We start from the raw sequence: 23,683 nt of genomic DNA, 5'->3' as shown, positions 1-23,683 counted from the left end.
GTGTGTGTGTGTGTGTGTGTGTGTGTGTGTGTGTCAGCTCCTAAAGATGACTCTGTCATGGGCTTTGACTGAGACTTAGTGTGTGTGTGTCTGTGAGTTCTGACTGGTGTGTGCATGGCAGGCATGGGTGTGTGAGCAGACTATTTCAAGACATGACTTTCACACACACCGCCTGTTAACCTCCTATTCACTCTGTCTGATCTGATCAGACACTGATCGATGTACCTTCCTTTAGCTGGAAGGAGGAAAGACAAGACAATGACCCCAAGCCATTATCATGTCTTTCAAGTGACCCTAACAGCAATTAATCAGCACATCCCACCAGATGTATCACATGTCCTAAATGTGTACATTTTCCCCGGTTATTTCCTTGACTTCAGGACTACTAGGCTATGACTACTGAATGAGCACCAGAGCATTAACTGAAACATCATCCACACTACTGGGCGACCTACTGTATGAACATAATGTATGTTTAATCAGTGCCCTGCAGCACATCAATGCCTCCCATTACTCCCATACCTTTTTCATTAACTTCAGCTTCTGAACTGTAAATAAGGAATCGTGCCATTGGCTCTTACTGTGAGTTTTGAACATCTCTGACCCCCGTCTCTCTCTCTCTCGTCTCACCAGGACCCGACCTGTGTGGTGAGCCCAGTGATCGACATCATCAACATGGATACCTTCGCCTACGTAGCAGCCTCCTCTGACCTCCGTGGAGGTATGGAGCGACAGGGACTTGACCTTCCCGTCCTAATCGCTATCGCCACACTCATGTCCCTCTCTCTCTCTCTGTATCTGTATCTGTCCAGCTCTCTGTCCAACCCTCCCTTTCTCCATCCCTCTTTTCATCCCTTATCCCTGACCCCATCCCTTCCTTCTTTCCATTTCCTCCCCCAGGCTACTAGGTCTCCATTACCTGGATAGTAGAGGCTACACACACACACACACACACACACACACACACACACACACACACCCAGATGAACAGCTCCAATCAGTGTTCCCAGAGAACTGGATACGACAGCCAATGGGGATAATAGTCCAAGGCCTTCTCAGATTGGACGTTTTAATTATTGATGTAGCCATCTCTCATAACATGAAAAATATGTGGTGTCAATAGAGGCGTATGGATCCACTGAGAGCCAGCCCTGCCTGCCTGCAGACTGCTGCGGCCGCAGCACTCCTGGGTCTGCTTCCATCAGACCCTCTCTTCTCTCCCAAATGCGCACACACAACACACACACACACACACACAACACACACACACACACACACACACACAACACACACACACACAACACACACACACACACACACACACAACACAGCCACACACACACCAATCACGACTCGGAAAGACCAGAATGCAGAACACAGGAGGGCGGATACGTTTTGATTCTAAGATAATTTTTATAACACAAGGGGGCAGGCAAAGGGCAGGTCGACGGGCAGGCAGACGTTGGTAAACCAGGTCAGAGTCAGCAGGTACAGGATTGGCAGGCAGGCTCAGAGTTCATGGCAAGGCAGAAAGGTCAAGAACCGGGACGACTAGAAACAAAACTTGAAGAACAAAAAAAAACACGGGAAACACGCTGGTTACGACTGAACATACAAGATGAACTGGCAACAGACACATAGAAAAATGCAAGGTTAATACACAGGGGATAATGGGGAAAAAACATGAGACACCTGGTGGGGGTGGAGACGAGCACAAGGACAGGTGAAAACAGATCAAGGGTGTGACACACTACACATACTGTAGACACATACACAGACACACTAAAGCCGTGCACACGCACACACGATGTTTCAACGTACACAAAAGACACTCATCACGTACTTTATTAACTTCTCTAGGATAGGGGGCAGCATTTTCACGTTTGATGAAAAGCCATAACCCAAGATTCCAACTGCCCAGCCTATTCTTACCGCAGAAGAGTAAGATATGCAGTATTATTAGTAGATTTGGATAGAAAACTTGAAGTTTATAAACACTTTGAATCATGTCTGTGAGTAATAACAGAACTTATTTAGCAGGCCCGTAAACCCCCGAGGACAAACCGTTCAGATTTTTTTTTGTTTTGAGGTCACTCTCTTTTCAATTAGTTTTCATTGGGCATACCAATTTTAATTGACCTTCCTTGCAGTTCCTACCGTTTCCACTGGATGTCAACAGTTCTTTAGATTTGTTGAGGTTTTTTCCTTTGGGTGTAATGAAGAAGTAACGGCCATCTTGAACGAGGGTCACTTGAATGTACTGTTAGATAGAGGCGCGTGACCAGAAAGCTAGCTACAGTTTTGTTTTAATCCTGTTGAACACAGATCTCCCGTCTTCAATTTATCGATTATTTACGTTAAAAATACCTAAAGTTGTATTACAAAAGTAGTTTGAAATGTTTTCAAAGTTTACAGGTAACTTTTGAGATATTTTGTAGTCACGTTGCACAAGTTGGAACCGGTGTWTTTCTGGATCAAATGCGCCAAATAAATGGACATTTTGGATATATATTGACGGAATTAATCGAACAAAAGGACCATTTGTGATGTTTATGGGACATATTGGAGTGCTAACAACAGAAGCTCGTCAAAGGTAAGGCATGAATTATATTTTGCGTTTTGTGTCGCGCCTGCAGGGTTGAAATATGCTTCTCTCTCTTTGTTTACTCTKTTGCTATCCTCAGATAATAGCATCGTTTGCTTTCGCCGAAAAGCCTATTTGAATTCTGACATGTTGGCTGGATTCACAAYAAGTGTAGCTTTAATTTGGTATCTTTCATGTGTGATTTAATGAAAGTTTGACTTTTATAGTAATTTATTTGAATTTGGCGCTCTGCATTTTCTCTGGCTTTTGGCCAAGTGAGACAGTAGCGTCCCGCCTAAACTCAGATTTTTGGATATAAATATGAACTTTACCGAACAAAACATACATGTATTGTGTAACATGAAGTCCTATGAGTGTCATCTGATGAAGATCATCAAAGGTTAGTGATTAATTTGATCTCTATTTCTGCTTTTTGTTACTCCTCTCTTTGGCTGGAAAAATGGCTGTTTTTCTGTGACCTAACATAATCGTTTGGTGTGCTTTCATGTTGGCTGGATTCACAACAAGTGTAGCTTTAATTTGGTATCTTTCATGTGTGATTTAATGAAAGTTTGATTTTTACAGTAATTTATTTGAATTTGGCGCTCTGCATTTTTACTGGCKTTTGGCCAAGTGGGACGTTAGCGTCCCACATAGCCCAGAGAAGTTTTAATAGAACAAATATTAATTGGCTCTCTCATGCATAGATTTGAAGACATCAAGGGCACTGCGTCTGTCTCAGGACAGGATGGGAAGGGCTATTTAAAAGCTCTTGTGTAAAGCCTGATAAAGGTCATTCCCAAGGTTCAGCCCAGATCAGCTWTTAGCCAATGGGCTGGGGCCCATAATTAATCATTAGAGTAATTAAATAGGAGACGGTTGCAGGAATGGTGGTTGTAATTATTGACAGTGTTCTGCCAGAGATTAATAAAGCGTGTGATGAAGGAAGAGGCTGCTGCAGCGTTTTTATAATCCACCCCGCCTTTATAGTTCATAGTCCACCCTCCTTCTCACCCCCTTCCTCCCATCATCCTTTTGTTGTTAGTCGTTTGGTTCCCTTCTCTCTGACCTGCAATGCTCTCCTCCTGACCCTCCCCTGACTTACCATCTCTCTCCCGCTATTTCTCTCCCTCACCCTCCCACATTCTCAGTTCATGTTGTGATTATCTCTCTCTCTCTGCTGCAGGCTTCGACTGGAGTCTACATTTCAAGTGGGAGCAGTTGTCTGCTGAGCAGAAAGCCAGGAGAACTGACCCCACCGAACCCATTAAGTAAGTGAAGGGAGGCATGAAGACGGATATTACGGGACGGTCTGGCCTGGCTGCAGAAGAGAAGAGAGTGGAGGGACAGAGGGATAGAGGAGGGGAGTAGGGGGTGCCTGCCTGACAGCTCATCCCTCCGTTCCTAAGTCCAGTGGCTGGCAGCATGCAACCATGTTTTTTCTTTTTCATCTGATGGAGCAGAGCGGAGGAACAGTGGAATGAAGTCTCCCCTTGTGTCCTTTCACTGCACTGTGATCTGAACAGTCCATCAGGGAGGAGAGAGGGAGAGGCGGACTAGGCAGCAGCAGCAGCTGGAAGAGGCAGTTAAACCAGTGATCTCTGCAGAGATAGCAGCAGCACAACTAATGAGGATGCAGCCCAGAGGAGATCAGAGAGGGGACCGGACCACAGCCAGTTAAAGCACCTTTGCATTATTTCAGTCAAAAATAGTTGATCATCTTTAATCCTCCTGGCCCCGGATGGCTCTGAATCCAGGGCAGGTCATTTTAATGCTCGGCTAGAATGATTGATTGATCTCTCTCACACATCTCTCTCTCTCCGTTCATTTCCGGTAATAATTATTCTACAGGTACAGAGATAAACAACTTTTATATTCAAAACACTAGCACACATTTCTATAAAGGAACATATTTTCTAAGAAAATACTTGATACTGTTGTCAAAATTCAGGCAGGGTAGTAACATTATGAGTTGGAATGATGGTAAATTGTTTAGCTAGCTAGCTACATGTCTAAACAGAAGACTCATGTCTAAACAGAAGACAGAACCATTTCACTGTACCGTTTACACCTTCTGTATCCTGTGCATGTGACAAATAAACTTTTATTTGATATAGTGTGTGTTTACCAGAGACGGTAATGTGGAGAACAACATGACCTGCACCAAAGTCAAATTAGGATATAACGTTAGGCCAACGAGTGTCTCAGTTCTAAAATTCTCTGGTAGAATGCCCTGCTTTTATTTCGTCACACTCACAACCGTAAGCTATTTTCTGTAATTAGCTCGCCATTAACTTGTAGGTCATCTTGTTGTGAGTTTCTGTTTCTGTAATAATGAATACAAATTAGCCCCAATTTAAAACATTGCCAGCTAACTTAACAAGCTAGAAACTAACCAAAACATTGTTTAGAAAGTTGMTTTTAGTTACCTGGTTTGCTAGATWGACATATACTAAATTMATTTGTAAACGGATGGGTTTATTGGTGTTAAAATACACCAGTTATGCTATTTTGGACCACCAAGCTGCTGTCTGTTTATACTTTTTCAAAATGACAACAACAAGTTTGATGTCGGACGACAATAGAATGTTTATGATGTCACAATGTCGATAGACGTAGTATAAACCAGTATTTAGTCTTGAAATCTTTGGTTGTTTAGGACATTACCGTACTCACTATGTTTAGCCTCAGATGTGAACCCTTAATGAGATGGGTGGGGCTAAAGCTTAAGAGGGTGTGAACGATGCTGAGTGGGTGTGGACAAGAAGAGCTCTCCAGTAGGTGTACCAAAACATTCAAGGGCCATTTTCAAGTTACAAGTTTATCAACTTTCAAAGCAGAAGTTCTTTCCCATTGTTCCTCCACTGTAGTGTTTCTAGCTCTGAGTCTCTACTTTTATCCAATGTAAAAAAAAAAAAAATGCTACATATGACCAAATCGAGCCGGTCGGTCACACGTGTTTCCGTCATGAATATTCACTGTGCCGTGCGGGGATTGAGAGCCTTGGCTCCTGCCAGTGAGCGCTGGTGAGAGTGTCAGAGACGCTGGGCTGTGGGCTGCCATCTTCCCTCCACTTGAGAAATGAGTAAGATGGTGAGCCTCTCCACTTGCGTCCCTCAGCCCTGCTCAGGGCAATCTGTCTCTCATCTTCCCTTCCTCTTCTCTTTCTGTTTTCTTCTTTTTCCTCCCCTCGTCTAGTTTCCTCTTCATACTTTACTCAGCTCTCTGTTTGTACTTCCATCTTTCATTCCTCTCTTTTTTGATGAATTTATTCATACTATTTCATCCTTCCACAAGATATAGTCCTGACACAAATCTAGGGTTGCTAGAGACGCGACCCAGTCGTTCGTTCTAAATGTTGCATTGCCATACTGGCTGGCAGCGTTCTTGTCCCTTGCTTACTAGCTAGCCAACTACGGCTAACTTACAGTCACATCAAAATGCAGCCAGAATAACACCAAAGTAGCTGCATTTGCGTTTGTTTTCTAGTGACTTTTATTTGGATACATCCATAACAATGAGCCAATGAGGCGCGATTTTGCCTGGCATAGAAAATGTGCTCTCTCGTCAGGTCACTATTTTTCAGAGGAGCTAGCCAACAACACAGCTACAGTAACACAACCATTTCAAACTGAAGCTAGAAAGACTGCAAATTAGCTGTGTTCCATTTGACCTTTTTTCAATTGACATTTCTTTGTATATATCAATAAAAATTATGCCAGCTGATTCATGATTTCGACTGGCTGAGAAAAKCTGCCTGCCAGTCYGTCTCATCCCGACTCCCGACATGTTCATTACTATGGGACAGCAGGAGATTATATATTGAAACAATGTTGCAAATATCAGAGAGACAGGCGGTAAGGTTTATACAAATCTCCGCTGTTGAAAATGGAATGTTATTCTAAAAGAAATGTGAGATAATGTCTAGATGCTTTTTTTATAGCGGAGATCAAGTTCATAAGTTGCCTGGGCTGATTAGACAGTGAATTGCACAGTCAGATGGAACAGAGTAAATAGGCATTTTAATGTCATAGATTTAGCCCGTGGCAACTTGTGGAATAGACACCGGCTGGAATGTGGTTTAAACCAATCAGCATTCAGGATTAGACTCACCCGTTGTATAATACCCTACATCCCTCCGTGCCCACCCCAGCACCCAGCCCCTGGGGGTGTTAGAGTAATGAGGCCCTCTAATAGCCCAGGCACAGACCCAGGCCTGGTGGGAAGCTGATCCCACATCACACAGCCTGGCAGCATGGGCCAAGTGCCCAGACTGGTGCAGTGTCACATGGAGTCTGCTCCTCACACTGGTAGAGATAGACACACAGATAGAGACGTGTGGTTTCGGGCACACGCACACACTTTTTAGCAGAGACCTACCTACCAGGAGTGGTGGGACTGAAACTGGAGACGGGTTGGAAGAGGCGTTGAGCTAAAGAGGCACAGATGTTGGAGCATGGCGGGGTGGTGTGTGTGTGGTGTGTGTGTGTGTGTGTGTGTTGTGTGTGTGTGTGTGTGTGTGTGTGTGTGTGTGTGTGTGTGTGTGTGTGTGTGTGTGTGTGTGTGCACAGTGTTCGAGAGAAGGTCAATGGAGACAGATTATGCATTGCCAATCACTCTTCTTCATTGCATCCACCCAATAATACACATCACTTAAAGAACACTACAAACTAGACTCCGTAGGGCATGTTGAGTCACAAATGTGTCATTATCCCCCCATCTTCCATCTCTTACTAGCCTGTTGCTCTCCTGTCGCTGCCGGCACATCATCACCCAGTCATTCAATCTCATCATCATCTGTTTGTCATAGGCATGTCATTTTCTGTCATTTCTTCTCTCCAGTGGGAGGGGGTGTCTATTTATGAACAGTGTCTGAAAATGGAAGCAGCAGCAGTAGTTAATGGCAGACACCAATAACTAGGGAGGATTTGGTGATGCATGTACCTCAGGGTTTTACAGCATTGTCAAATTAGGTGTTCCTCTTGTAATACTTCCTTCAGGTCTGGCAGATACTGTACTTATGTTGCAGCAGGGGAAATATACAACAAAGGATGTCTCTTTCTGGAAAATRGAGAAGCATCAAGTTCTCTATTTTATTGTGTGTCTGGGCTGAACTTTCTCAGGTAGCCTAGTGGTTAGAGCGACGGGCCAGTAACCGAAAGGTTGCTAGATCGAATCCCCGAGCTGACAAGGTAAATATCTGTCATTCTGCCCCTGAACCCACCGTTCCTAGGCCGTCATTGTAAATAAGAATTTGTTCTTAACTGACTTGCCTAGTTAAATAAAGGTTAAATATAAAAATGGCTTTCCCAAGGCCTCCTCATAAGCTGTTTCTAACTTTATGCTGATATATAGTTAGCTGAATCAATAAATCGTAAATCTTTATGTTTACTACCAGAAATAGTAATGTCCTGATGCAAGACTTTAAATGAAGGAGGAAAACATGCAGCCTAAAGCGGTTTTCAGGGTGCAGCCAAGGTTTTCGCTGGCGAGGGCTGTATTTTGTCAGATGTCAATGTATCTATTTAGCTGCTAACTTTTTTGACGTAGCCTCGAGTGCACTCTGGAGACATTATAAATTACCAGAGAAGGTAGTATTGCCTCAAGAATATTGGTCAAACTACACTGAACAAAAATATGAACGCAACATGTAAAGTGTTGGTCCCATGTTTCATGAGCTGAAATAAAAGATCCCAGAATTGTTTCATACGCACAAAATACAATTTCTCGTACATTTTGTGCACAAATTTGTTTACATTCCTGTTAGTGAGGATTTCTCCTTTGTCAAGATAATTCATCCACCTGACAGGTGTGGCATATCAACAGGCTGATTAAACAGCATGATCATTACTGTACATAGGTGCAGTTTTGTATATGGGGACATCARAACAGATGTCTCAAGTTTTGAGGGAGCGGGCAAYTGACATGCTGACTGCAGGAATGTCCACCAGAACTATTGCCAGATTATTGAATGTTAATTTCTCTACCATAAGCCACCTCCACCTTCATTTGAGAGAATTTGGCAGTACGTCTAACAGGCCTCACAATCGCAGACCACGTGTAACCACGCCAGCCCAGGACCTCCACATCCGGCTTCTTCACCTGCGGCATTGTCTGAGACCARAGAATTTCTGCACAAACTGTCAGAAACCTTCTCAGGGAAGCTCATCTGCGTGCTCGTCATCCTCACCAGGGTCTTGACCTGACTGCAGTTTGGCGTCGTAACTGACTTCAGAGGGCAAATGCTCACTTTCAATGGCCACTGGCACTCTGGAAAAGCGTACTCCACACGGATGAATCCCGGTTTCAATTGTACTGGGCAGATGGCAGACAGTGTGTATGGCGTCGTGTGAGTGAGCAGTTTGCTGATGTCAACGTTGTAAACAGAGGGCCCCATGGTGGTGGTGGGGTTATGGTATGGGCAGGCATAAGCTATGGACAACGAACACAATTGCATTTAATCAATGGCAATTTGAATGCAGAGATACCGTGACGAGATCCTGAGGCCCATTGTCGTGCCCTTCATCCGCCGCCATGACCTCATGTTTCAGCATGATAATGCACGGCCCCATGTCTCAAGGATCTGTACACAATTCCTGGAAGCTGAAAATGTCCCAGTTCTTCCATGGCCTGCATACTCACCAGACATGCCACCCATTAAGCATGTTTGGGATGCTCTKGATTSACATGTATGACAGCGTGTTCCAGTTCCTGCCAGTATCCAGCAACTTCGCACAGCCATTGAAGAGGAGAGGGACAACATTCCACAGGCCACAATCAACAGCCTGATCAACTCTACGCTGCATTAGGCAAATGGTGGTCATACCAGATACTGACTGGTTTTCTGATCCACGCCCCTACCTTTTTTTAAGGCATCTGTGACCAACAGATATTCCCAGTCATGTGAAATCCATAGATTAGAGCCTCATTTATTTATTTCAATGGATTTATTTCCTTATATGAACTGTATCTTTGAAATTGTTGCATGTTGCGTTTCTATTTTTGTTCAGTGTAAATTACTCAGGTTCTTCAGACAGAGACAGGGAATGAGAAACCGCTGTGAGAAAATGAATGTGGAGAATATGTTGTTGACGCCAGAGAGCATCACAGCGTGTCTATTCTAGAAACAAGACGATGCTCCTCGTCTTTCAAAATGAAAGAATCAAAAATCTTTTAAAATGGCTTGCCTTGAAGTCAGAAACATGAGAGCTCTCTCTCTCTACCCCTCTCTCTACCCCTCTCTCTCCCTCCCCTTTCTCTCTCAAGTCTCTCTCCCTCTGCATTGTCTGGTCGTGTGCTGTAAGTGTATTGTGTTAGATAGGCCCCAGTTGGCACACCGTGGAGGGCCTGGGTGCAGCTTCCGCCTGATAATGAGAAGGTATCCTCTTAAACTCTGCTTGTCAGCCAGTCCAGCCCGGGTTTGTCCGCCGGCTGRCTCCTGTATCACTCAATCAATTTACATTTTACTCAGCGGCTCACACACACTCACTGAGACTCGCCGTGCCGGGCCAGCATCATTTTTCACATCAACAAGACTCAACTGTGTGGAGATGGATAGGATTTAGATAGGTTGGACTCTTCTACCAGCCATCTGGATTTATAATAATGTGTTCTTAGTATCTACAAAAACATCACCAAACTACCTCATGTCTGTCTGACATTTTGGTGGGAGAAGCCATCATATCCTATTTGGTCAATATTTCATAAAATAATATTCCCTGAATACTCTCTCTCTCTCTCGCTTTCTCAGGACTCCCATCATTGCCGGAGGGCTGTTTGTGATTGACAAGTCGTGGTTCAACCACCTGGGGAAGTATGACACAGCCATGGACATCTGGGGTGGGGAGAACTTTGGTGAGTGAGTCAGCTGACTGGGCTGGAGCTGGCCTGGGCTGTAGCTGGGGGGATTAGGCTGCCTGAGAGCACCTGAATGGCAGCAGCGTGACAGTCTGTCAGCACTTATAGCCTGCCTCTATAGCTGACACCAGTCCTTCTGTCTGCTCAAGGGCGTTGCCGACATGAGAACTTTCCTTACTGAAGTGGGACAGTTGATGTATTGTGTTGGAAGTTTTTGAGGGATACTCTGGGTTTGTAATGGTTATTTTACCACAGTCCCAAATCCCCAAAATCCTAAAGTGATCATTTTTCAAATCAATCAAATCCACTCCATATGGACTTGTAACACTTACTGTTTAGTTGAATATAAAGTGTCAATGGTCAAGAAGACACAAATATTAAGCAGAATTTCTATGACCAATCAGTGTCCAGCATAACACCACACCACTGTCAAATAAGCTAGAGAGAGTGTAAACATTTCAGCTATTCCAGTCATAGCCAGAACCCTGCAGCAATAGGTAGCATTAGTAGTTCTCTTCCCTGCTTCATGTTTGCTCCTGTCAGGTACATCTGCAGGCGAGTTGTGCACAGCAGCCCGAGCTAACYGTGGTAGTGGTGTCGATGATTCATAATGTGTTCCAGATTCTAAAAAGGCCAGGAGGCTGACGAGTACTCTCCCATGTATCTCTGGCAGAAGGATGCTGGGGTTCATATTAGACAGACAGGTCCCACTGTCTGTACTGCTGCTGAGGCTTCAGATCATTAGAGAACAAAGCAGAGACAGGGGTACAGTAAGACTTGAATAGGATGCTCTCTCTCTCACACTTTCTCTTTCTCTTTATCTCTCTCCCCAGTCTTTTTTATTTTCTCTCTCTCTCTTCATCTCTCTTTCACATCTCACATCTCTTTTTCTCTTTTGCGCTTTCTCTCCGAGATGGAAAATATTCCCTACGCTGCTCCCTTTGACACTTTGAAATGCAGAAAAAGCTCATAGGCTTGTTGGGAAAGTGTTGAAGATGTTACTCTGAAAAAGAAAAACACAGCATATACAATGATAATGAGGCTATGAAACTTCAACTCTGTTGGGTTTGAAAGACAGGTGTGTAGCAACAGCCGGATGTCTATAGGCTAGTGTATTAGTCTGGGCTAAATTAGACCAGGCAATGGAAGGACTTCATTTACATTCTTGTGGCTTCTTTAAGTGAGCATTGGACATGGCAGATTTAAACAAGAGATATGAGGCAGCAAGCATGTTATCTAATATTCAAGGCATCAGAGCCCCATATACAGATGCTGATGCTGATAATGATGATGAGTAATGTGTATGGATTGTATTGGGATGAGAAATAGTATAACGTCTTAACAGGAGTATAGCTTCATTTGGTTTCACTTGTAGATGATCAAGACATTGTATGCGAAACTTTGTGTGTTAGAATTGAACCTCTCCTATCCCCTGTAACCATTCTCCATCTTACAGTATATGAGCGCTCTGTCCTTAGGACTCTGTTGTCCCACTGCACCTCCTCTCACCCATAACTCATACAGTCTACAAGCACTGAACATACAATACAGTGCTGCTCTCTGTGTGTCAGGACAGCCCCCTGAGTAATTCCATGGGACAATGATAACTAATGGTAGCTGTGTGTTGTGTTGTGTGTGTGAAACCCTATAGAGATCTCGTTCCGGGTGTGGATGTGTGGAGGGAGCCTAGAGATTATCCCCTGCAGCAGGGTCGGCCACGTCTTCCGCAAGAAACACCCCTACATCTTCCCTGAGGGCAACGCCAACACCTACATCAAGTAAGACTTGACTCCATTTGTACTGTATCCTATCTCACAGCCTGCTCCAAAATACAAAGGCACCCAACACCTACATCAAGTGAGACCTATATCTTACTGTATCTATCCGTATGCTCCAAAATAACAAAGCAACCCATGGCAACCAAAATAGGTACTGCAATGTACCACTCGATATATACTGTATGAGTTATTTAGCTGTATTCAACATTGTTTACGTGAGAGCCATGAATATTACAATTGGCCTATCTGCCTGCTCCAAGATAAAAAGGCAGCCTACAACAACCAAAATAAGTGCTGCACTGTACCACTCGATATGTACTGTATGAGTTGTTGAGCTGTAGGCCGGTATTCGTGCATTGCAACCCAATAGTGGGATAAGATTTGCAGCGAACGTGGAAAATACAAATTGAAGACATTGCTGTAGTTTTCTCTAAAGCTTTGCCAAACATTGTCTTTTGAATGCATTATGCTAAGCTCTATTATCTTCTGTACTTTAGCGTAGTTTGGCTCTCTTTCCATATTGGAGATTAGAATCATGTTCTTGCTGTGTTTGGCAGGGCTTTAGTTAGCTGATCGTACGAGTGCACACAATTTCTGTTATTCTTTCTGAAAAGTTTTGTCTACATATAATGTCATTCTTTATCAAATGTTCAACTTTGGCATGAATCAGAAATGCTGCCCTTGGTTAACAATGCAATTATCGATAGAATCGGGTTTCTTAATTTGTATTTCTCATTTGCATTTAGCCTTCAGGAAAGTCACGGCATGGACTGAATATGTAAAGTGAACAACGCACTATTTGATTTGATTACAGAGCCGTTTTCAGAAAATGTGTTGTGCGAAAATCACCCCTTGACTTGGCTGCCTCTCCTTTGACTGACTGGCAGTGTGCGTTCCCTCTTTACTTACAACACAAAACACATTAGGCCCCCCAATGAATAATTAATGAATCCTGTCAACAAAATTTGTATGTGTAGCATAGTTCAGCCAAGTTAATGAATAATTACTCCAAGTATGATGTTTGATTTCATGTCCTGAAAAGAAAGCCAGGCTTCTAATGGCAGCTGGTGGCTCAGCATGCTCTCTGATAATTATATGTAATTTATTCACCTGCACTCTCCGTGCTCCGCTCTCTGCACAATATCACTGTAATTTGTGTTACAAGCTGCTACACCCTTTTCTGTCCCAAAATCTTCTGCTGCTGCTCAGAAGCCAGGCTGTGTCGCAATAGTGTTGAGTATGCTTCCTTCTGAGACCGTGTAAGGTGGAAAGGAGCGATGTGAGTTGTGACAGTAGGCTGTCTTATTCCTGCCTGTGAGGGACAAGTGGATAGCATAGGATAGGGGTGTAGACTAGCTTAATTAACTGAACAGGACAGTGTGGAACGCTAGAGATGCACTGAAATGTACGTGTAATTGTGTCTTCACCCCAAATCCAAAGTTTGCCAGAGGCTTTCAAATGTCAAAAGAGGTGTATGAAAGTGGAGTAAATGATCCCTTTAACGTCTTAATCAAGATACATACATATCTATCGGGAGGAGGGCCACAGTATGCAGCAGCAGTGTCAGAGGAATCACATGAGTAGAATGTTTAAAAGTGTGAGCTAGACATACATAGAATATGATATGTACATTTGACTCTCAGAACATGTATTATTTTTCTGCTTTCTTCCAGCAAACGAGATGATTCATTTTCTTGGAATGTGTTTGAGACCAGTATGTGAGGGCAGGCTTGGCTTATGGTTATTTTGGTCACATACGTGCTAGGTGTTTTCACACTATCAGTCTGGCCCACACTGAGATGAAGTGTTTTAATGTAAAACGCCTACCGACTCCTACTGTGTGCTGTACTGGCTGTGTTGCAGGAACACCAGACGGACGGCGGAGGTGTGGATGGACGAGTTCAAGCTCTTCTACTACTCTGCTCGCCCTGCAGCACGGGGCAAGTCCTACGGAGAGTGAGTGAAACACCACCATACATTTCTACACACCATATACACTGCTCAAAAAAATAAAGGGAACACTTAAACAACACAATTTAACTCCAAGTCAATCACACTTCTGTGATATCAAACTGTCCACTTAGGAAGCAACACTGATTGACAATAGATTTCACATGCTGTTGTGCAAATGGAATAGACAACAGGTGGAAATTATAGGCAATTAGCAAGACACCCCCAATAAAGGAGTGGTTCTGCAGGTGGTGACAAACAGAGCACTTCCAGTTCCTATGCTTCCTGGCTGATGTTTTGGTCACTTTTGAATGCTGGCGGGCTTCTTTCACTCTAGTGGTAGCAGTGAAGAGGGTCTCACAGACCCCAACAAGTGGCTCAGGTAGTGCAGCTCATGCAGGATGGCACAGTCAATGCGAGCTGTGGCAAAGAAGGTTTGCTGTGTCTGTCAGCGTAGTGTACCAGAGCATGGAGGCGCTCCCATGGAGCGCAGGGCCAGTAATCAAGGAACGTGGAGGAGGCCGGTAGGAGGGCAACAAACCCAGCAAGCAGGACCGCTACCTCTGCTTTGTGAGCAGGAGGAGCAGGAGGAGCACTGCGCAGAGCCTGCAAAATGACCCTCAGCAGGCACACAAATGGCATGTGTCTGCTCAACGGTCAGAACAGACTCCATGAGGGTGGTATGAGGGCCCGACGTCACAGGTGGGGGTTGCGTTCAGCCCAAACACCGTGCAGGGACGTTTGATATTTGCCAGAGAACACCAAGATTGGCAAATTCCGCCACTGGGCCCTGTGCTCTTCACAGATGAAGCAGGTTCACAACTGAGCACATGTGACAGACGTGACAGAGTCTGAGCGCCGTGGAGAAACGTTCTGCTGCGCGCAACATCCTCCAGCATGACCGGTTTGGTGTGGGTCAGTCATGGTGTGGGGTGGCTTTTTCTTTGGGGGCCGCACAGCCCTCCATGTGCTCGCCAGAGGTAGCCTGACTGCCATTAGGTACCCGAGATGAGAATCCTCAAACCTTGTGAGACATATGCTGGTGCGGTTGCCCTGTGTTCCTTCTAATGCAGACATGCTAGACCATGTGGCTGGAGTGTGTCAGCAGTTCCTGCAAGAGGAAGGCATTGATGCTATGGACTGGCCGCCCGTTCCCCAGACCTGAATCCAATTGAGCACATCTGGGACATCATGTCTCGCTCTCCATACCAACGCCACGTTGCACCACAGACTGTCCAGGAGTTGGGGATGCTTTAGTCCAGGTCTGGGAGGAGTCCCTCAGGAGACCATCCGCCACCTCTTCAGGAGCATGCCCAGGCGTTGTAGGGAGGTCATACAGGCACGTGGAGGCACACACACTACTGAGTCTCATTTTGACTTGTTTTAAGGACATTACAATCAAGTTGGATCAGCCTGTAGTGTGGTTTTCCACTTTAATTTTGAGTGTGACTCCAAATCCAGACCTCCATGGGTTGATAAATTTGATTTCCATTGATCATTTTTGTGTGATTTTATTGTCAGCACATTCAACTATGTAAAGAAAAAAGTATTTAATAAGAATATTTCATTCATTCAGATTTAGGATGTGTTATTTTAGTGTTCCCTTTATTTTTTTGAGCAGTGTATTTCTACTGCTATACAGTGCCGTAAAAAGTATTTGCCCCTTTCTAATTTTCTCTACTTTTGCATATTTTTTATACTGAATGTTATCAGATCTTCAACCAAAATATAATATTAGATAACTACTTTTTCACACAGGGGGTATTGGGTGTTGCTTAACTTTGTCAATTAAATAAATAAAATAATTTGTAATCTCAGGTTCCCTTTATCTAATATTAGGTCTTGGTTGAAGATCTGATTCAACATTCAGCATCAAAAATATGCACAAATAGAGAAAAGCAGGGCTGATAAAGAGACAGATTAGAGAATACAAACTCACATTGCACCTAGAATAGCATGAATAACCTGGATAGACGGTTCAGTTCAAACCATATATTTAAAAGTGTTTTTGGTCTCCCTGCATTACATATTGCACCAAGGGTTTCCACATGGTTCACCATAAGGTGTGTGTGTGCCTCCCTGTGTGTGAGTGTGTAGCACTGTCTTTTCTGTGATAAGAGCAGGACAGCATTATAAAAAAAGGTTCCTCTCTCTAACATTCATTTCCCTCTCTTTCTCTCTCTCTTATCAGCATTCATAGCAGGGAAGAGCTCCGCAAGAGTCTCAAGTGCAAATCCTTCAAGTGGTATCTGGACAACGTCTACCCAGAGCTCAAGTGAGTGTGTGTGGCCGGCCAATCACACACATCCCATTATGCTTCATTCAGAATAGATTCATGATAATTTTTTTATTACTCAGGCTTCTCTTTTTTTTGCCCCCTGATTGGTCCGAGGCCCAGGCTTGCAGCTCAATCTGACTGATACAACAACAGCCAGTTTGATGGAGTTTAGGTTAATCCCATGGACTGAAACTAACAATGTGGACTCAGGGGAGAGAGGAGAGGGCATGGTCTGACCTTTAGATGACTTGGATCGACTGTTAATTGCATACTAAGAAGAAACGACTTTAAAAAGATAGTTGAAGAACAGGTGAATTGACACAAGTTGAGAAAAAGCTAATGTACGACAAAGTCTACACTTGTTGTATTTGGTGCATGTGACAAATAAAATTTGATTTGAAAAAGTTTATAGGGTGAGGACATCGGTGAGAGAGAGTATACACAGATAATGGTAAAGCCATACGAGAGCAATATACAGAGAGAAGTACAGTCATAGGCTATTACAAATTGCTTGCAGGATATGAGGGATATGAGTAACGTTACCTATGGGTGGCTGTGTGTGTGATGGATTCACTACTGCTGGTTCCAGGTTTTCGTTTGCTGACTAAGTGAATGAACTGGGCTGTAAAGCCTCCACAGCCCCACACTGGCAGCAGACCCCATTACTTACCTCTCTCTCTCTCACACACACACACACACACACACACACACACACACACACACACACACACACACACACACACACACACACACACACACACACACACACACACACACACACACACACACACACACACACACACACACACACACACACACACACACACACACACAGCCCCCCAGCACTGGGTTCTTCCTACCTCTGATGAATGGCCATGTGATGAGCTATTTATTTTTGTACATTTGAAAATTGATTGTAATTCAGTTCAGACGTTGTTTGAGGAAGCATTTATGCCAGGCCACGGAACATGACACTCTAAATAGCCTCAATGTTAATCCTATAATAAATCATTATTCATCTGCATGTATAAATGCCACCATGAATCTACCCACGCGTGAGTATCAAAACATAAAGTCAGAGATGTACTGAATACTACCTCGTATTCAGACTTGTCTGCATTGGTGAATATACAATAAAGCAAGAAAATACATGTAAAAAGTGTACGTTTTGTATTTTCAGAGTGCCAGATGATTCGGACCTAAGTCAGGGGTGATTCGTCAAAGACAGAATTGTCTGGAGTCCCGTAGGGTGGAGGGACAGACCTCTCCTCTCTCACACTGGCACCCTGCATCGGAACAAAAGCTGTGCCAGCACTCAACCAGGTACGGCCAATGCAGCTTTGGCTTACTGTCAGAGACCTACTGGATAGCCCAGAACAGACCCAATACCCAAAAGTATGGAAAGAGCTATGGTCTAGTCCAGAGTCATTACTACTGTACTACTACTGCCTGCTGGTTAAGGGGCTGTTCTGCACACCAATCTAAAAGCTTCAGCACTCACTGACAGAGAGGTACTATGCATCCCAGCCTGCTGTCTCCACGCCCTGTCAGAAGGTATCTGTCCTCGTTAGCCTCTCCAGCATACACACTGTGTTAAAACCGACATGGTCTAAGCCTCTCTCCCCGTCCGAACTGCTAGTCTCATGTTTCTTTCCATCTCTAGACAATTCGGGCAGACAAGCATCATCTTGCGGAATTCAGCCTGAGCTGATCCCACTCTGATATTACTCTCTCTTCTCTCTCTCTCTCTCTCTTCTCTCTCTCTCTCTCTCTCTCTCTCTCTCTCTCTCTCTCTCTCCTCTCTCTCTCTCTCCTCTCTCTCTCTCTCGCTCTCTCTCTCTCTCTCTCTCTCTCTCTCTCTCTCTCTCTCTCCTCTCTCTCTCTCTCTCTCTCTCTCTCTCTCTCTCTCTCTCTCCTCTCTCACTCACTTCACTCACTCACTCACTCACTCACTCACTCACTCACTCACTCAACCTCACTCACTCACCTCACTCACACTCACTCACTCACTCACTCACTCACTCACTCACTCACTCACTCACTCACTCACCACTCACTCACTCACTCACTTCACTCCTCACTCACTTCACTCACTCATCACTACTCACTCACTCACTCACTCACTCACTCACTCACTCATCATCACTCACTCACTCACTCTCAACACACACACCCTGTCCAGAAGAAACCCTAACCCCTCCTCCCTAGGCCTTTGAGTAGAGCTGAAACAAAAGCAGTAGGATGAATGCATTTGGATGTAAATGTGCTAAAAGTATGTGTCATATAGTTTATGTAAATCAGACGATATCACAAAGCTAGATGTCTTATGCAAAAGGCAGGTAGGCACTTAGACTGCATTTACACAGCCAGCCAACTCTGATCTTTTTTCCACTAATTGGTCTTTTGACCAATCACATCAGATATTTTGACCAGATATTTTCACATCAGAAATTGTTCAAATCTGATTGTTCAATAGACCAATTAGTGAATAAAATATAAGACTTGTTTTGGTCAGGAGGAGGGTGTTTTCTCTCTCCAAATTAATTTCCCTAGGAAGCTCATTGTGCTTTATTTAGATTTAATTCAGTGGTGAGACATGCTAAAACAAGGTACTGTATAATGATTGTGTCAGCAGTAATTAAGTCTTGGCCTATTATGCTTGTGCAGTACTGTAGAAGCCCAAGAGTTATATTTTATTATTACAGTGTATAAGAATAGCAGACATGTCTAGATCTAGGTAGGACACTCCCAGCTAACAACAAACGTCCCCACAACTTTAGAGAAGGTTCCCTTAAGAGTCTTATTAGGTTATTAACCAACGTTTTCGTAAGAATGTTGCTGTGATGTGCAAGGAATGTTCTCAGGATATAAGATATTAATGTTCTATGCATGTTTTATGGGAACGTTGCAAGAACATTCATTAGTCCATTTCTCTGTGGTTTAGGAAAATATTCCATCAACGTCCCACCAAACATACACAGAACATGGTTGCCATTGTCACGTTCCTGACCTGTTTTCTGTTGTTTTGTATGTGTGTGATGGTCAGGGCGTGAGTTTTGGGTGGGCAGTCTATGTTTGCTGTTTCTATGTTGGTTTTGGGTTGCCTGGTATGGCTCTTAATTAGAGGCAGGTGTTTTGCGTTTTCCTCTAATTGAGAGTCATATTAAGGTAGGTTGTTCTCACTGTTTGTTTGTGGGTGATTGTCTCCTGTGTCCTTGTCGGTGTACCACACGGGACTGTAGCGTTTGTTCGGTTTTTGTGTAGTCTGTTTTCCCTGTCCGTGCGTTCTTCGTGTTTTATGTAAGTACTCTCGTTCAGGTCTGTCTTCTTCGTTTTGTTGTTTTGTAAAATATTCAAGTGTTCTTCGTGTGTTTAGTTTTGTCTTGTAAATAAAGTTTCATGATGTATTCAAAACCCGCTGCACGTTGGTCAAATCCATGCTACTCCTCTTCTGATGAGGAGAAGGAGGAAGCGCGTTACAGCCATGTTCTGAGAATATAAGATATGAATGTTCTACACACGTTTCAGGGGAACGTTGCAAGAACATTCGTGTTCAGTTTTCTGAGGGTTAGGGCATTCCTGCAAGAACATTCMTGTGTCCAGAATATTCCAACAATGTCCAACCAAACATACACAGAACATGTTTGCCATGTTCTCAGAATGTAAGATATTGTGTTCTAGATGGTTTTCATGGGAACGTTGCAAGAACATTTCTGTGTATCAATTGTCGGGACGTCGCCTGATGGTCCCAAAGAAATATTCTCAAAAAAATAAATGTTTTATGCAAATAGTCTGGGTGGCAAATAGTCTGGGTGGCCGTTTGACTAGATGTTTGACTAGATGTTCAGGAGTCTTATGGCTTGGGGATAGAAGCTGTTTAGAAGCCTCTTGGACTTAGACTTGACGCTCTGGTACCGCTTGCCGATTCAGGATTATAAGGTAAAACAGGTTAATATGCCCCACAATTAGACAAATATACAGAAAGCCCTTAAATTCATGAAATAAGTCAATCAAATAAACGCTGAGATGAACTGATCCCTGACACGGACATGGTGGAGTAGCAGGAGGATCAGAGCTCGAAAACATGAATATTGTATATATATTATGAGAACATGGCAACCTGTGTATGTTTGGTGATACATGGATGTAATATTCTCCGAACCCTCCGAAAACTGGACACATGAATGTTCTTGCAACGTCCCATAAAACGCGTCTAAAACTTCAGTGTTGTATATTCTGAGAACATTGTAAATAAGAACGTTGTAAATAAGTTCTGTTTGACATTATGGGTTCTCCTAACTTTAACACAAAAACATGCTTTAAAAGGTTCTCAGAAGGTTTTCGCTAAAATAGATAGAATGTTCCACTAAATAACAGAAAAGTGGACACTCAAACATTAGGTGAACATTATGGGTAACATTACAAAAACATTTATTTCCCTAGAATTGTTAGCTAGGCTTCACTCAAAGTAAATGTAGTATGGCCACAGCTGTTCCTTATGATCCAGACTGGTGGTTCTCAGGTGTTCTGATTAAAACAGGAAAGTGGAAGGAGATTCAGACAAAAACACAGCTGCCAATATGGACTAGAGTGATGTTTTCACTCAGCCTTTATTCAACCAGTCTGTCTGTGCTCTAGTATAAAGCTTCTAAAAGCAACTGTGYGTCTGCCTCCAGAAGTAGCACACAGCTTCTTCCTCTAGACTTCGAGCCACGCTAGATTAATATTAAATGAACATTGGCGTGCCACAACGGACATCATAAAAAGCTGTGCCATTACCGCAGGGTAATTAGATTTAATACAGAGCACATTTACACAGTGCAGTTTATCCTATTAAGCAGTGATATGTGTACACCCTCTGCCTTCTGACCTGTTCATCTGCTAGCAGGCCTCATCTCCACCCACCTGCCGTTTAACACACACAGCCCAGCTGGGCCTTGTTATTACAGACCTCCGCTCTGTTCTGCCCAGAGACAGACCTACTGTACTGGGCTGTACTGGCCTACTGGTGTCACCTTCACAGAGAAACACAGTACCCCCACACAGGCCTTTGGCGAGGCTGCTGTTACTGATAGACATAGGCACGAGCTCGCAAACACACTTGTGCGCACATTACCACAAATAATGTATGTGCACACACACTCATACACACACACACACTAGGCCCTATCCTCTGTGATGTGCTTCCAAGTGATGTGATTCTTATTGGAGCAGTGCTGTAATCTAATGATGTGACTGCTGCAGGGAAAGATAATGACTGATGATCCATGTGGACCAGCTCTTATGATAAACATGTCATAAACAATATGGGCTGTATTCTCAAGGTAGAACAGTGTATTTCATAAGAAATGGGGTGTAAAATAGCATATCAACATTTCATGCTGATGTAGGCCTATGTACAAAAAAGAGCCTTAAAAATCATGAAATGCTAGCTGTGATATTGTACACTTGTTAGTGTAGGCTACTGCAGAGCTTGGTAGCCCTTTACACTTGTACCTGTATACAGGTTGAAAATGGCAGACTTGGGATCTAACAAGCGCCTAAATTGGAACACAGTGGTTGTACAGTAATATGCTATAGATGACGTCAGAGCTCTGGGTCTCCGCTTCACAGCGCTGTATGGGTTTTGACTGACAGCCATTCTGAACTTGAGCACCACGCTCGACAAGAAGTTGCCCCCATCCCTCTCGCTAATTGGGCAACTTTTGCAAATGTTTTATTGTCTGAGTGAGAGAAATGCTGAAAATTGATGATGACTGGATGTATTTTGAAAGATGAGATGTTCAGGACAATAATAAATACAATCAAATGTGCACTTCCCATCTCCAAATCATAAAAGTCATGTCACRTACTGTGTCAACGTTTATGATCACTATGTTTGATGTACAGTTACAAGATGACATGGCGTSATACTGGGTTGTTCTGCACAGAATGAGCGTATCTTTGTTTATTGTGAAGTAAATTTGCAGCGGCACACATGCCTGAATCCACTCATAACTCCTTTCTATGYGCACCAACATTTTCAGGTTTTCTGGATTGCCTTGTGAAAGCTTAACACTGTAAGATCGTATTTTATAACTTAGCTAGTCATCTTGGCAATATAACAAGCCTTCAAATCATGTCCACCTGACCCAGATTACGAGTTATAATGGATTCCAAAATCAACAGTAATTGTGTGATGGCGGGGATACAGGGTTGTGTTCCAAACAAAACAACTACAAGTGTGCTGCTCTAGTTCCTCAGCGGCACAGCTAGGAGAGCTCCAAAAAGTACCTTGTAGTTGAAGATTCTGAGTCATWAAAGTGCATTGAAATTGCTTAGGAACTGTGCACACTTTGGAGAGGTGTGTGGACACCAGTTAGTCCTCTTACTCAAACCATTGTATTTTTTTTGTCTCATGTTGCACCTACCCCACATTTTCCATGAATGGTCTAATCATGTTACAGAATTTATCCAGAATAGTTTCTGATTTTGTTGTCAACAAATGCGTCGAAAAGTACAGTAAATGTAAAATGCAAATAAAATCAACAGTGTAATGGTTTGGATTCAGTCTTGCAACAATCGAAGTGTGGTCTAATAATTTTCCCATTATCTCCAAATAGTTCCCTTTCAATTGCTTGCTACCATGGTTACCATATGCTTTTCATATACAGAACCTGTCAAAAGTTTGGACTCATTACAGGGTTGTACTCATTCCAATGTTGTTATTTATTTTTACTATTTTCTACATTGTAGAATAATAGTGAAGACATCAAAACTATGAAATAACACATATGGGATCATGTAGTAACCAAAAAAGTGTTAAACAAATCAAAATATTTGTTATATTTGAGATTCTTCAAAGTAACCACCCTTTGCCTTGATGACAGCTAGGTACACTCTTGGCATTCTCTCAACCAGCTTCATGAGATAGTCACCTGGAATGCATTTCAATTAACAGGTGTTGTAAGGGTTGTGGAACTGGTGGCAGTGAAGTCAGACGCAGGAGAGCAGAAATAGGTAATAGGACATGGGGGGAACAGAGGGTTAAATACACAACACTTAAAGAGGGAAACGGAAACCAGGTGTGGAGGAAAACAAGACAAAACAAATGGAAAATGAAAAGTGGATCGACGATGGCTAGAAGACCAGTGACGCCGACCGCCGAATACCGCCCGAACAAGGAGAGAAAACGACTTTGGTGGAAGTTGTGACAGGTGTGCCTCGTTAAAAGTTCATTTATGGAATTTCTTTCCT

General features: G+C 43.3%; 1 protein-coding gene across 1 annotated transcript in view; it reads left to right on the top strand.

Annotated features, from left to right (window-relative positions):
* Positions 1 to 23,683, top strand: part of galnt14 (UDP-N-acetyl-alpha-D-galactosamine:polypeptide N-acetylgalactosaminyltransferase 14 (GalNAc-T14)) — a 114,524-nt gene that overhangs the window by 81,769 nt on the left and 9,072 nt on the right. Inside the window, 9 exon segments of the mRNA XM_023974323.2 lie at positions 634 to 721; positions 3,771 to 3,855; positions 10,335 to 10,438; positions 12,093 to 12,219; positions 14,083 to 14,175; positions 16,361 to 16,444; positions 17,628 to 17,644; positions 17,647 to 17,715; positions 17,718 to 17,770. Of these exon segments, the coding sequence (XP_023830091.1) occupies positions 634 to 721; positions 3,771 to 3,855; positions 10,335 to 10,438; positions 12,093 to 12,219; positions 14,083 to 14,175; positions 16,361 to 16,444; positions 17,628 to 17,644; positions 17,647 to 17,715; positions 17,718 to 17,770 (720 nt within the window).

The sequence above is a fragment of the Salvelinus sp. IW2-2015 genome, linkage group LG28 (genome assembly GCF_002910315.2).
Source record: "Salvelinus sp. IW2-2015 linkage group LG28, ASM291031v2, whole genome shotgun sequence".
Taxonomy (NCBI): Eukaryota; Metazoa; Chordata; class Actinopteri; order Salmoniformes; family Salmonidae; genus Salvelinus; species Salvelinus sp. IW2-2015.
The sequence above is the reverse complement of the archived record's forward strand: the minus strand, read 5'-3'. Positions and strand labels throughout refer to the sequence as shown.